Here is a 15,465-nt window from a genome sequence, read left to right as displayed (position 1 = left end):
GACAATTTTTTGGGGGGAAATGTTGGTAGGAAACACCCAAGTCCCTTTTTGAAGAACTGTGCTTGCGCAAGACCATCTTACTTGCTCTTCCGCACTTCAGGGGAATCGCATGCAAAAATCTCCCAAATACACTCTGGTCTTATTTCTTTCTTCTGAGACCTTCCTGCTTCTCTCGTAAACTTGTACAGCAGTTAGCTTCTTGCGACTCTCTGCCATTGTGAAAGTATACGGGCAGAGCAGTAGCGCTACAATGGCTAACTGCTAAGCTAACTGCTAAGCTAACTGCTAAGCTACCTGGATACATAAACACTAGAAGTGCTCATGGGCTGCCATCAAGCTGAAACTAACAAGGAACGTGTACACACGTTGGTGTTACGTTAGCGTGTCACAATGAATGTCAGGCGGGACAACCAATAAGATTGTTCACTATACCTTTACTTTCATACCGATGTAATAGGACGCATGGTTCTTAGAATGTTTTCCTAAACGTTTCGCATTGTTTTTTGCTCAGCTGTGGGTTTAGCTTTCCAACCCTCCCATGGGGGCCATTTTTGCCCAATTCCTTTTTTTATCATTGAATCATGAGCATTGGTTATAGCTGAGACAAGTGAGGCCTGCAGTTCTTATCAGTAGATGTTGCTCTGGGCTCTTTTGTGACTTCCTGGATGGATGTTTGGGTAGGCTGGCCTCTCATGGGAAGGTTCGCAACTTTTCCACGTTTTCTCCCTTTATGGATAAGGGCCCCTGGCTGTGGTTCACGGGGGTCCCAAAACTTCACCAACGTACTTGTAATTCCCTTTCAAGACCGATAGATGTTGATGTTTCTCTCCCTTTCTTGAATTTCTTTCAAAGACTGATCTGTTGCGTGAGAAGATCTGTTCAGCTACCTTATCTGGTCAAAACAGAGATTTCTTCATTCTGACACCTTTTATTAACGGCAGACTCATAAAATATCAGGTGTGTGGGTTTGTACCGTCTGCGAATGATGAAATGAAGTATCCAAGTAAGAGGCATTTCCATTTTGCTTGCTTTATTGCATGCAACATGAAACTTCCTCTGTAGGGTGTTGAGATGGGGTGCTAATAGTACACTGGCCTGTGATTAGAGGAGATTTGATTGCCGAGCGCCTTTGTTCAAGCAATTAAAGGAGGAGAAGAGATTTGGGGACATGTAAGAGGAGGGAGTAAGGGCAGTGTGAGCAGCCCACGCTAAATGATGGGGAGAGCCGTTGGGGGAGTAAAGAAAAAAAAAACAACAGAACGGGAAACGAGGGGAACAAAAGGACAAGCCAGACTGAAGACTGAAAGAGAAGAGCCAGGAAGCCATATTTCTGCCCCGGAGAAGGCGGCGGCGTGATGGAAAAGCGACGAGGCCCACCGGCGCTCGGCCCCTTGATTAAATTGTCCGATTGGAGACTGCAACAAAAAAAAATAAAAAAGGAGGGCGCGAAGGACTGAGAGTTATGGCCCAGCATTGGGAACACCTATAAAGAACAAGGCTGTTGTTAAGCACAAAAAAGAGGTGCCATCCAATCGCACCACCCCGTAGCGGCTGAGACATGACGCAACGTGCACGCGCGGGCTCACACATACTTGCACTTCCACACGCGTGAGCGGTGCAAACCTTGTAATGTGCCAGTAAATCACACTAAGAGCTACATTGACCTTAGCTATCCTGCTCGCTCCTCCCAACCCCCCCTGACTGTTCCCCGTCTCTCCCCAGTACTTTATGACACCCAAACACCAAAAGCGACATCTGCGTGTGTCATATGGGCCGCCGTGCTGCTGATAGACTCCGTTTATTCCCGACAGAAGTAAATGAAGTAGCAGGGATGTGCTTGTCTTATAGTTGTCGGCGAGGATCGGCTTATTGGGTTTCAGAAGGTCGACATTTCTGCGAATGTCTGTGAGATTCATTCTCTTACGATTAAAGTTTCTATTGAACTTTACGCTTCTTGTGCCGTTAGATCCACAGACTTCTGTGTGTGTTAAAGGGATTTTACCAGACACGCCGACACCAAGTCGGTCATAATTGGGAAGTGGGAAATGATCATCGATGGATGCAAATCCGAAAGGTGGGCTGTGCATTTGCTCTCCTGAGGGAGTCCCTTGTCGTACCCCCTTCAGGGCGGCTACGGCTGCAGGTCCAGTCGGCCTTTCATATTTAGAGACCGCCATTTAAGCTAAATCTTTAAAATGAACTCAACCTCAGTCATATTGGATGAAGATGGTCTGTAAATAATCACTCATCAAGCCGGGCCACAGATTCTCAGTAGGAGTGGATACTGACTTTGACTAGGCCATTCTAAAACATGAGTATGTTTTGAGCTTAACCATTCCTATCCACTGTCTTTTGCAGCCTCTAGTGACTTATATTTCAGGATTCCGGAATATTTTTGCTCTGTCCACAGCCCATCAACTCTGACTTTTTTCTCTGCTGAAGAAAAGCTTCTCTAACTTCCTGATTGTGCTGCCACTATGTGCAGGGTCCTGATATTGGTCTGTCATGTAAAGCATAGTCTCACCACTGCCTCCGTTTCGTTTCTGCAAATCGTTTGTCCGGTAATTACACGATCCTTTTTTTTATTACTGCTGCGTGTTGACCTTTCCAGGCCATTGCTGATGCTGATGTGCGTCAACCAAGTGTACTTTTAGGCGTCTCCTCCTATCGCGCAAGCTCGCCGCATGTGACGGCGCCTTATACGTGGAGAGCCGTTGTTTAGCCTGACGGGGTAAGGTTAGCAGGGGCTGGGAGCTAGATACATGCAGCACTATTCTAATGAGTTATTTCTGCTGGACGACCGAGGGGCAGTGGGATGTTTTTGAGGGAGACCTTTGCATTTCAATGAAGCCGAAGTGAAGCACCCGCCCCCATTGTGTGTATGCAAGTAGACCGAGATTAAAGATGAAAGCGCTTAGCGAATTATTTTGGGGGGAAATGAAAAGAAAGGTAGTGTTGCCTTGCTTTCCTTTGCTACTTTTTTCCGCAGGGTTGCCTTTTTTTTTCTTAGGTTGCTACTTTTCACATGTCATTTGGAAATGTAGGGAATCTGATTTCAGTGTTTTACAGATCTGGATAGGGTTGGAAATAGATTATGGAAAAATATTTGAATTTCCTTTGCTATCATACTGCCTAATTGATGTTTTCCTTTATTTTCTGTGTGATTCCTTCATTTCTTCCTTCCCTTCTATCTTGGCTTTATTGCTTCCTTTCTCCTGTTTGTCCTCTTCACCTCCCTCCTTGTATCCTCTCTCTTGTGTCCTTCCTTATCTCCTTCCTTCCTACTTTCTTTCTTGTGTTCCTGTTTCCTCCATCCTACCGCCCTTTCTTCTTTCCCTCTTCTTCATCCTTCTTTTTGTCATTCCCCATATTCACCTTCACTTCCCTTCCATCTATCCTTCCCTCCGTCCTTGTGTCCTTTCTTCCCATTTTTGGCTTTTGAAGGCTCCATAGTTGAAGCCTGCCGGCTGTCTATATGTTCTACATAAATATTCATAGTTTCTTAAACACGCGTAGGAACCTTTTTGTCACTGTTTCAATGTTTCAATTCAAGACGTTGTTGTATTGTTTTTTTTTGGGACAATATATGTATATTTTGCTTCTCTGTTATCATAGGAATCACCACGGTGCTGACCATGACCACCATCAACACCCACCTGAGGGAGACGCTACCCAAGATCCCGTATGTTAAGGCCATCGACATGTACCTGATGGGCTGCTTTGTCATGGTCTTCTTGGCCCTCCTTGAGTATGCCTTCGTCAACTACATCTTCTTTGGGAGGGGCCCTCAGATGCAGAAGAAGTTGGCGGAGAAAGCGGAGAAGGCCAATAACGAGAGAGCGGCCAAGTACGATGCGGCGAGGGTACGTTTGGGTCTGGGTGCACAGGGCTTCTTTCTTGTTTGACAACACAAACATTTAAAAAAAAATAAAAATAAAAAGTCACGCATCCTACTAGAAACATGTCTTTGGGGATAATTCTTGCAGTGACATTTTAGCTCCTTGGAATTTGCATAACTGTCATTTGAGAAAAGATGCATAAATATAGTAATCAGCAGCAAAAACAAGCGTCCTGATTACTTCAACTGTATTTCATTATCTCTTAGTGTACTTGCTGTTATTTTTTTTTAAGACTAGGAAAACACATACAATGATACAATATTCCTTTACTGTCAGAAGAAGTCTAAAACACATCTTGCAAGCGGCACTATTGCTTACAGACATGTACATGCAGACACAGACAGGATCCATAAGGTACACATTTTAAGATGAGCAGACGATGGGATTCCACGCTGGTAAATGTTCCATGTTTGGTTTCGCAAAAGTCAATTTCCAGGCATTTGTCCCCAGATGTGGCTGAATATTTTCATCTCCTCAGGAGGCAGGTAGTAGGACCGCGTCCCTAAAACGGTCCAATCAGGTTAAAGGTCTTCGGCACTCACGCTCGGTGAGTTATTCTTGCTTTTTTTTTTTTTTTTAATGAGGCTCTTCAATATCCTCAAATCAACTCCGCCATCGCCCATCAGCCAACATGGATGTAGTTACTATCCGGCTTTTGCCTCTGTGCAAAATATCTCTATATCCATGTGAAGAAAACAGGCACAAAAAAAAACAACATCTTCATGACATTTACTAAAGTGGTGCTCATGCTTACATTGTGGGAACTGGTGTGTCCGATGCCGTGTTCTCTTCTCGTAGCGCATTCTCAACGCATGCTGTCTGTAAAGGCTTTCTCATTGAACTCATCAGTGAAAGTCATTTCTATCATAGCGCATGAAGGTGAATCAGCCTGACTTCCAATAGGTAGTCACTGCAGAGGTCCCTCATCAAGCATTTCTTCAAACTTGAAATTACTGGTGATCTTATAGGTAATGAGCGATATTCGGGCACAATAGGAGACACTTGGAGACCCTACAGCACTGTTATGGGGTGGTGATAGTCCCAGATTAATTTTATTAATAACTCTTGTACATGAGTTTGTGTTTCCCCAAGAAAGTACTTGCTAGGTAATGTTGCAATGGAGTGTTTCTGTGGGGTTGGTCTTTATTTCCTTACATATAAAGTCACTGCGTCTGTGTTTATGTAATTTAAGTACTGAATTTAATAGGTTTTTAAGATGTAATAACAGATTGATTATTTTTTGCCAACCATATTTTCTGTGCGATGGGTAAAATATATAACAAATAAATCTGATGAAAGAAGTCAGGGCTTATAAAATTCTTTTTTTTTGCTTCACTTCATGCTTTCATAATACATTAAATAAAATATTATCAGCCAGAACCTTTTTCCTAAATGAATAAGTTCAATAGAAATATATATACAAATTTAATGGATATATATTTTAATCAATGCAATCCGCTGCCATTATTTTCAATGCACCAGTGCAAGATCGAGGGCGACATCCTTAATGAAGATAAACCAAGTTTCACTGTTTCATATCAAAACAAAAGTTTGAACCCAATATTGAAAAATCCCCCCACATCTAATTTATTTTGATAAAAAATCAAAAAGCCAGTCTAAAGCGACCACCACTTAGAGAATGCTACATATTGGTAAAGAGAACCTGCAGCAGGCTATTTATTTAACCTTTGTAGCTTGTAAAAAAAAAAAAAAAAAAGAAGGTAAACTGGGGTAGATTTATAAACAACAACAAAACGACATTTATTTTCTACAATGTGGGACTTCACCAGTTGCTACGTTTGCATGAAGACCTGAATTTGCACTTCTCATTTCCGTTGATCTGTTTTGTGGAACGCTCACCATAAGCATGAATTATGATGTACAGTATTGTATTTTTTGTGTTTTGAAAATATTTCTAGACTGGAATAGCAGTCTAAAAAAAATAGACCGAAATAGCAGGAACCAAAAGATCAATGATGTTAGCCCATGAAATGGATACCTTGAAGTTATGAGTGCACTAATAGCAATGACCAAGTTTGTACCTTAATGGTAATATGCAAATGACCATCTAGCAAAAATTTGTATTTTTTAGCAATGAGGGACAGGAAATTATTAGTAAATATTTGGATAGTCAATTCAAAGAGTTTACTGAATTTGACGTTTTCCCTGACCAAAGTGTATTTGCTGCCCCACCACAAGGGGGCAGTAATGTTGACCATATAGACCTTTTGCAGGAAGGGGCACTCATTTTAAACCAGGAGATGAAGTGGTCAATATGTCTGAAACCAACCTATTTTTGGTGTATTTGCAATGAATGAGTTGAAGGGAAAAATAAGTGTTGCTTTCCTTGAAATGTCTCACCTTCAGTATCACCTGAGCATTTAGCTGAAGATTTGTCTGATAGAGTTTTGCCAAGGTTGTGGTCTAGTGTATGCCTTGAGGCGATTCGTTTTGAGATGGGCTTGATATCTTCGAAAATCATTAAACTAAAAGTAACATAATTTGAAAGAGGTGTGCACAGAAAACTGTGAGCTGCAGCAGAGATGGGTAAAAGCAAAATGATACTCATGTATTGTTGTTTAAATGTCAAATTACTGTAAAATTAGAAATTTTATTAAATATCACCAAAAAAAAGTAAAATCCGGTAGAGCCAAAGCAGATGTGAATCTGTCATGCGGAAAACTACACACACACACACACACACACACACACACACACACACACACACACACACACAAACATATGTATATATATATATATATATATATATATATATATATATATATATATATATATATATATATATATATATATATATATGAAACATTTGTCTTGAGAGGGAAAGGTCTACACTGTGACTCCTTTGTGATGCAAACAGTGGAGCATCCTGACACAATCGATACGTGTCATCCTTGAGATCTAAAAATCTGCTGAATGTGCTGCCATGTATGGAACATGAAGTCAAAATACCCAAAGAAGATTTGGTTATGATCTGTGTGACGCAGCTTGTTTAGAGGCAAACACGGTTGCAAAGGTGCCCTAAAACATTACATTTTGGCACCACTACCATAAAATTAAGAAAGGAAGACACATTGCAACCAGACCAGAACATAATATTCCTCATCCCAGTTGCAGGGGAATTTTGCTCATTCCTTTACAACTGAAGGTAAGCCCTTAAATTATAAATCTTTACCAGCTATTAAATACATACAAAAATATCTGATAAAGTGAGACATTCACACTTCCGAAAAAAGAGAGAAGTGTGAAAGGGATTACTTTAGCTAAAAATGTAAAATCGTAGAAAAACAATGCGCCAAATATACATTTAAACATAAGAATAAATTAAACATGTGAATAAGAAGAATATTCTATTCTTTATTTGGGGGGGCTAACCAGAGGACCACAGTAAAGTTTGCCAGGGAGAAGGGTCTTGTTGAATATTGACCTATGGACTGATAAGTGCAATGATTTTGGCAAAGAACACGTTTGGCATAAAACAAACACAGGGATCTGCGGGAAGAGTCGTGGTTTTGCGTAGCCTTGCTGCAGCAGGACTTGGCAAGCTTATTCTTTAAACGATAGAATCCACCATGAATGAATGTAATTTCCTCACCTTGGGAACAGTACGAGTTACAAAACAGGTATTAGTTCATCATCACAGACGTTCATGTTTGCTAAGGTTGTTTTGTAAGCAACAATTAAATAATAGGCCCATTAAGAGCGTTTCCCCAAAGCTTTCTATAAATAGCAAAGCATATCAAGACAAGCAGCCCCAAAGAGACACTGATTTTGATGGGTGCAGTTTGCATCGCCTCATTGGGAACACTTGGGTAAATTGGGACACCTTTTGTGTCTCTGCATTCTTCTATATCTATAAGATCCTGTCCCTCACTAATATGGATATTTTGACTTTTTCTCATTGCTAGCATGGACGTCTGGAACTAATAGGGTGTTTTCAGCTGACGTCACGCTCACGTGACTACTCAGCGCATCCGCCATATTGGGTGGCAGTCGTTTCGCACCGTTGACCTGCATTGTATGACGCCTTAGGCAGTATTGGAAGTGAACAATGGGGAAAACGTGTTTAATGGTTGGTTGCACGGCCCGTGGAGGTGGAGATCAACGCTTTCTATCGCCTACCAGCCGTAATAGTGAATCAGTGTGAAAAAAAAAAAAACAGCTGTCTGAACAACGCCGTCACCTATGGCTGACACGGATATCCAGGTCCGATTTGGACGGTGTTAAGCTGGAATACGCCAGAGTCTGCGGTGCTCACTTTGTCACAGGTAATTAACTGTTAAGTATTTAAAACATATAAGAAGAATATATTAATAATAGGGCTTGGGCGTTATGACTTATTACTTTCCGCGGCTGTCGTGTTGACTGCCTCCGCCGCCTCTACTGCCTATTACTACCGCATACTGTACTCCCTCTCTCAGTCGTGTTTTAATTTGATTAATTTCACCTTAACTTGATTTCAACCATGGTAAACCGTTGCTGTATTGTGGGCTGTAACAGCGCAACACATGATCGCCATGGGAAAAACATAGAAACAGATTAATTTTCCACCGCTTTCCTGCCTGGGGGCGCAACCACGGAGAACAACTGTTAGCGATAACAAAGAGTCGTCGGCTCGCTTGGATCGCGGCTGTAAGTCGACCGAACATAACTTTCCACAGTATCCCGATGTCAATGAGAGTGTGTTCTAAACGTTTGAAACACATAGCAGCAAGTTAAAAGTACATTACATGCGCGAGTGGTTGTTAGCGCTAACGGTTAGCATGAGCCAGAGCCCGGCTGAGCGCAGCTTACCTTTGAACGAGTTACAGAGATAAAGAGATCGTCGGCTCGCTTGGATCGCGGCTGTAAGACCGAACATAACTTTCCACAGTATCCCGATGTCAATGAGAGTGTGTTCTAAACGTTTGAAACACATAGCAGCAAGTTAAAAGTACATTACATGCGCGAGTGGTTGTTAGCACTGACGGTTAGCAGCTACTAAACTAGCATGGGCCAGAGCCCGTCCGAGCGCAGCTTACCTTTGAACGAGTTGCTGTGTTCCCACTGTTTGCTGGCTTTATGATCTGCAGCTCCTACCGGCGCCAATACGGTAAATACAACTTAATTTTGCACTGGTCATTGTTCTGCTTAAATAATTAAAGCCGCGAGCGGCGCCGATCGGCCTTGCAGCCAAGCGCCTTCGCACAACACATTTGCGTCGGATTGTTTACATTTTTACCATCTTATTAAAACTCACCCGTCCACGTATGATGGCGATTTCCTTGATGTACATAACCAGATGTGAACTGGTTGTGAGCCTCTAGATCCTTGTAAGCTCTCATTTCCTCAAGAGTGTGCAGAGGGGTTTTCACCGAACACCAGGTAATGCACTATGTCGCCGTGCTCTACATTTGGCCAATCATCTGGATTACGGCTAAACAAGGCACCGTGGAGGGCATACGGGTCCATATGGTCGATCACGGAACATTTCCTCAGATATACGTCCTTATCTGGTCGCTCTAGCGTGCTGGCGTACTTATCCATTCGCGATACGATAATACGTGTAAGACAACTAGAGATAAGGAAGTGTGCCACCCAATATGGCGGACCGGAAGTTGGCCAGTGACGTCAGTGAAAACACCCTATTGCAAACCGTGATGCAGTAGCCTACTTTGTGCGTACACAACATAGTTTTCTGAGCCAGAAACCACAACAATGGAGTTGTTTTAATCTCTTATTGCCATGTCTTTCTTGCTTTGGCGTGACTGTTCCAGTTAAACTTTGCATGTTATCTGAAAAAGGTGTGACAACTGAGAGGAACAGGGAAAAGCCACCATAAACAAACAGAAAAACACAAGCAAAGGAATGAGGACATTTTTTTTTTTTTTTTTGCTTTGGACGATTATTTAGCTTAATGCTGCTTTAGCCATATTCAGAATCTTTTTCTTTTGAATTTTTAGGGTTGGTAATTTCAATGCTATCACCACCTACTGGTGTGGTCCCTTCTGGCTTTTTTTTAATCTCATAAACTTCGAGGAAGCGGATAGAAGAAGATCCAACCGTTTGACAAAATATCTTGAGTAAAGTAGCTGGTGTCTCAGGATGTTTTCACATCTGTGGTGTTTAGTCATTTTAATCCGAACTCTGGTACATTTTCCTCCGTTGGTACGTTTTTTGTTTTTTCTGTAGAGGTGCATAAAGTAATTACACTAGGTCGCCACCTAATGGAGACCTTTTGAAGGAAGTGGTCTCGGTCTGGTGGTGTGAATGCGATCCTATCTGAATCTGATACAGCTAGCAGCTGTATGATGTAAGCTTAATCCAAATTCCTCTTGTATTCAGGTATGCATTGCATTGTGGGACGCATAGTGTAAACCAACTTATGAACAAAGGCGAGTCTTTTTACGTAAAAGTTTTCAAGACGTCTTTTCAAAATCATTAAGCCAATAAACAGACTGAATGTTATAGTGCGGTATGTAGAGGCAAGTTTAGTTTGCTTTTTTTTTTTTCTTTGTGGTAAAAAGAAACTGAAGCACAGGAAATGTTACAAGTTAACAAACTCCTCAACTAATTTGGAACAAGGTGTGAAAATGGCCTTAATTGATTCCTTTAATTCAGCGTACAAAGAATTATTGTGAAAAATGTGTAAAATATCATATTTACACCACTTACATTGCAAATCGGAATTTATGGTCAAAGAAAACTAGTAGAAATTGACCAATAAATCAAACAAGGAGTGCTTTTATTTAGAGGGTTTGTTGTAAACAAACCCAGCTAAGTTAAATGCATTTTACCCAATGCCAGTCTGAAATCATATAATACAGAGTTCAGTCTGAAAGTCTTCAATCTTAATTATTATTATGCAAAAACAAACAGGTAAGTCCTTTTACCGACAGGTACTGCTTAGAAACATTCCCTAAAAAGCCCAGCATCGTATAGGTTACCATGACAATCGGCCATTTGTAAATACTACCGTAACTCAGAAAGGACATTAATCATTTACTAAAATGGTTTACCCCTGCAGGCTTGTTTTCACACTTGATTACCGGAGGTAAAAACTGTTTTATCAGACTTAAGACGCGACGTGAGTCCCGAGTTTTTGGAGCATGGGTCCAAGTCAGGTCTGTGTTTGTTTTTTTTTTTTACTTATGAGCGTCTCAAAGCATTTGGTGTGGCTTACTGGAAACTGGAAATGTGGCTGTAGCTGTACCCTCATGAAATGGCTAAAGGTGTCATGGGAGTGTGCTACATGCATTTATGGGTCTGGAGAAGGCCAGCAACCATGTCCCCCAAGGTATTTAGTGAGTAAGTAATCCAATCCCTGTGTGACCAAAGCAGGTGCTGGGTTTGCATTCTCAACATAGTTGGGCCGGTTCCCAGAATACGTTGGACTATGCCAGGGCTCCCCCTTGTCACCGATCCTCTTTGCGGTGTTCATGGACATGATCTCAACTCAGGCGTAGTTGTCGAGAGGAAGATGTCTGGTTTGGGTACCTCGGGATCTCATCTTTGCTATTTATAGATGATGTGGTTCTGTTGGCTTTCCCAGGCCATCAACTCCAGTGTGCACTGGAGTGGCGAGCTCCTCTAAGTCTGGAGCCATGGTTCTCTACCAGAAAAGGGTGGATTACCCTTTCTGGACTGGGGGTCAGTCTCTGCCTCACCCTAGCTTCTTCCATAACCAGGAACATTGCCTTTACCCTAATTTACTAATTATTCATTCCTTGATTATTAATCATATGCTTATGCTGATTCGATTTAGAGATTGGGAGAAAATCCACAACCTGGAATTGATTTTCCACCTAAAACGGCCTTCAGATCGAGGCATTGGCCGTAAAAACCTTTCTTCACTCACACATCTAACATTCTGTACTTGGGGCTAGTTTTTTTTATCATTGAGAAATATTCTCTTCTGTATTTTTTTGACACCACAGGTACAAAAGAGTTTCAGTAAAAGCAGAGGAAAGCTACTTCCGGGGCCTGAGATGTGCAAGCTCGGAGCAAATTGCTTTTTCGAAATGTGTTTTATGAGGAACGTCGATTTGATGCAGTATATTAAGATTTTATGCAACTCATCACAATTAGATTCAAACTATTAGATTCCAAGATGCTTCTATTAATAAGAAGACTTATTTATCTTTATTATTTTAATTCAATTCAGTTCAATTACATTTTATTTATTACACCAATTAATGAAGCATGTCATCTCAAGGTACTTTACAAAGTCAAATTCAATCAGATTATACAGATTGGGTCAGATTATACAGACTGGTCAAAAAATGTTCTATATAAGGGAACCCAGTTGATTGCATCAAAGTCCCGACAAGCAGCATTTTAATATTGTTTGAATATTGATGCATAACTGGAGATAAATCAGTAATTTCATCATATGTCAGTTATTGGTCTTTAGTATTTCCATCCGTTATTCTAATATTATATTTCTTCTTTATTCATGCAGGCCGAGCCGCACGGCCACGGAAACATCTTGCTGACCACCTTAGAGATCCACAACGAAGTGGCTGGAGGTGAGATCACCACCAGCGTGGCAGACATTAGGAACTCTCAGTCCATGGTGCAGTTGGACAGCACGGCCTCGACACACATCCAGTACCGCAAGCAGAGCGGGGGGATCGGGCCGCGCTCCGCCAGCCGCCACTCCCTGGACCGGTCTGCCCAGATGAAACGGAGCCGCCTACGGAGACGGTCCTCCCAGCTCAAAATCAAAATCCCCGACCTGACGGACGTGAACGCCATTGACCGCTGGTCTCGCATCATCTTCCCATCCGTTTTCTCGCTTTTCAACCTCATCTACTGGCTCTACTATGTCTGATCAGAACTGTTTTATTTTTTTTCTGTGTGTGTTCGTCGTCGTTTGACTTCCACATCATTTGTTCATTCTCCTTTTTTTTCTGTTGCTTTTATACGTGATGGAATCTGTCAAGTCAAAGACTGCAACACAGCAAGATTAAAGCGAAAAACAGACTTAACAGAGACTACAAGGTTTTGGACCAAGTTCTCATTGAAATTGTTTTTATATATATATCTATATATTTGCAGTCTTTGAATCCTGAGCACTGAGGTATTTTTATTTTTGAAAGTATGTACTGTAATTTGGATTTGTGACAGTTTTCACCCCCCCCAAACATTTGCCCTTATTGATGATGTGTAAATAGTCAAAAACAAAGCCAGCAAATTTTACAAAATATTTGTTACAAAAAAAAATACGGAAGGAGTTAAGTCAATATTTTTTTTTTTCCACTACATGTTGATCGGGTGCAGGCAATATCTAAAATAAATCCATTAAAAGTGGTATGCTATGCATTTTTAATGTATTTAGGCATCTTGGAATCGTAGTCATGGCACAACTCTTCCAGAAACAGAATAACATATTATGTATTTATAGTGTTTATAATACTCTTGATACTATCTGCAATTTATCGAACGTTGATCTGGTAAGCAAAATAATTTTATCCTTCAGGAGGATTTTTGTCTCAGGTTTAGATTTTTTTTTTTAGTTTTTTGGAGACAAAAAAAAAAGAGAAACAAAGCACAATTCATAAATAAAACTGCCATTCTTTCCCAATTTAACAGCAGAATTTCAAGTGATTGCATGACAAAAATTGCACTCAGATTTTCAAAACTTTCACACAAAGTTTTTATTATTATTATTTTCTAATCAAAACAACTGCCAATGGCCCTTTGGGGCAAAAATAGTTACTATTTAACCCATAAAATATCATATTTTTGTACTCCCCGTCTATTTATTTGTCTATTTGAATTCCTTACCTATTGTTTAACTGAAGACCAGTTATTTTATTGTGACAGTATAGCAGAATTAATTCATGTTTTGTACATAGGTGTGTATATATATGTGTATACATACGCTATGTGTTCAACCCAAAAATGAAAATAATAATTTTGTGATTGTCACTGACTCCCAATAGTCAGATAATATGTATGAAGTCAGTTTTGAGCATTTTATCCATTTTGGAGCATGTATGAAGACTCTGAATACATTCCTAACTTAGAGCATCCTTCACAAATCTGGAAAGCCCTATAAAGATGTGTAAAAAGCCGTTAAAAATTTTTATCTTCTGTTGCTGTAGAAATACTTTACAGTGAAAAATCTTGAAAAATATTTATTATATAATATTTAAGATGAGTGCATTTGTCGAGATGGAAAGAATCCATTTTATTGAGTAATAGTTGTTGTTTTTTGTTTTTTTTTTACCAAATCAGACAGCACACAAGGTCCTCGATCTCAGAGGATTGATTTGGATGGTATGAAAGACATGACCCATGTTTCCATCCAATTTTGCGAATTTTGAGAAAACCTTTTAAACGATGCAAAAAAGAGAAAAAAAAAGTGAATTAAGCATGTTTACATCCACTGGTTCGGGGCAAACTAACCAGGCTACACAAAGCGTAGTTTCATCAGAAGTTGACTTTACGCATGGCTGTAATAAACAGGAAGTATAGGTTGCAAACTAGCTAAGGACCACATACCGGAGACAGCTGATTAGTCTTGAGCTAAATGTTTGCTATGTCAGAACTTATTTGGGAAATGTGTTTACGTTTTTCGCATTAGCTCTTTTTTTATTGTTGAAAACTCCCCCCAAAAAAAACACCTTATTTTCAAAATTAAAGAAGTTATTTTACATTTTGCCCTTTCAGTCAACCCTCTCTAGTGCAATTCTTTAAGATGAACCTAAAAAAAAAAAAAAAAAACATTGATTGAAACAGAGCTATAGTTACGCTTTTTCATACCCCTGTCCTTTCCGTCTTACTTTTTAGGACCTGTAAACAGAACATTTCATCCCAGTATACTTAAACCATTGGTTGTCATAGTTATTTAATGAATTCTGGAGATAAAAATGCTCCCCATATCTGTAATTTTATATCATTGTCTAAAAAAAACCTTTCATTACAACTGGATGTCCAAGCTGGTACAAAACCTCATTTTGGCAGGTACAAATTGACGCATGGTCTGTTCAGCTCAGAATTCAGAAGTTAAAAAAAATGGCAAAGAGGCAAAATGGCCGACTTCACACTGTATAAATGTACTCAAACCAATAGAAGATTAATTTATTTCAAGGCTTTGCACACGTCTTTATCCCGGGTACCAAAAGGTGCGGCACGCCGCTGTACAAGCCGACCTTGCTGAGGTTCCGCTCCAGTCACTGTACGCACTGAAAAGTGAGCTCTGCATTTCAATGGATTTCCCAGAATACCAAGATGGCCCCCGATAATCTGTCGGGTAATTTTAAGCACATACTAGCATTGAATGTATCAGACCCATTCTTCAGGGAGAGGATAATGAGCCATGGTCATCATTTCTCCATTAGAATGTAACCCACCCCCTTTTTTTGACATTGCAAGTGATTAGTAGTAATGAGAGCAGCGAGTGGTTTTTACCATGTTTGCATGTGTTTGACAAGAAAAATAGACACGGAGACGTTGAGACTGAAGAGTGTCTGTACACCGTTTTTCTTTTCTGCACTGCTTGCTGAGCTGTGGACAAATGTCAACTTATCGCAGTTTTGTGGCTAAATATGGCTCCCCTGTC

General features: G+C 40.4%; 1 protein-coding gene across 3 annotated transcripts in view; it reads left to right on the top strand.

Moving 5' to 3' along the window:
* LOC105932538 (gamma-aminobutyric acid receptor subunit beta-3) overlaps positions 1-15,259 on the top strand; it is a 94,856-nt gene extending 79,597 nt beyond the window's left edge. For 2 of the 3 annotated variants that reach the window (XM_012871755.3, XM_036128416.1), the window contains 3 exons: positions 3,616-3,863; positions 4,378-4,446; positions 12,358-15,259. In XM_012871755.3, the coding sequence (XP_012727209.3) occupies positions 3,616-3,863; positions 4,378-4,446; positions 12,358-12,729 (689 nt within the window). In that variant the 3' untranslated portion in view covers positions 12,730-15,259. The remainder of the gene's footprint in view (positions 1-3,615; positions 3,864-4,377; positions 4,447-12,357) is intronic. The other variant, XM_036128415.1, reaches the window with a different exon arrangement.
* The last annotated feature ends 206 nt before the right edge of the window (positions 15,260-15,465 follow it).

The sequence above is a fragment of the Fundulus heteroclitus genome, chromosome 24 (genome assembly GCF_011125445.2).
Source record: "Fundulus heteroclitus isolate FHET01 chromosome 24, MU-UCD_Fhet_4.1, whole genome shotgun sequence".
Lineage (NCBI taxonomy): Eukaryota > Metazoa > Chordata > Actinopteri > Cyprinodontiformes > Fundulidae > Fundulus > Fundulus heteroclitus.
The sequence above is the reverse complement of the archived record's forward strand: the minus strand, read 5'-3'. Positions and strand labels throughout refer to the sequence as shown.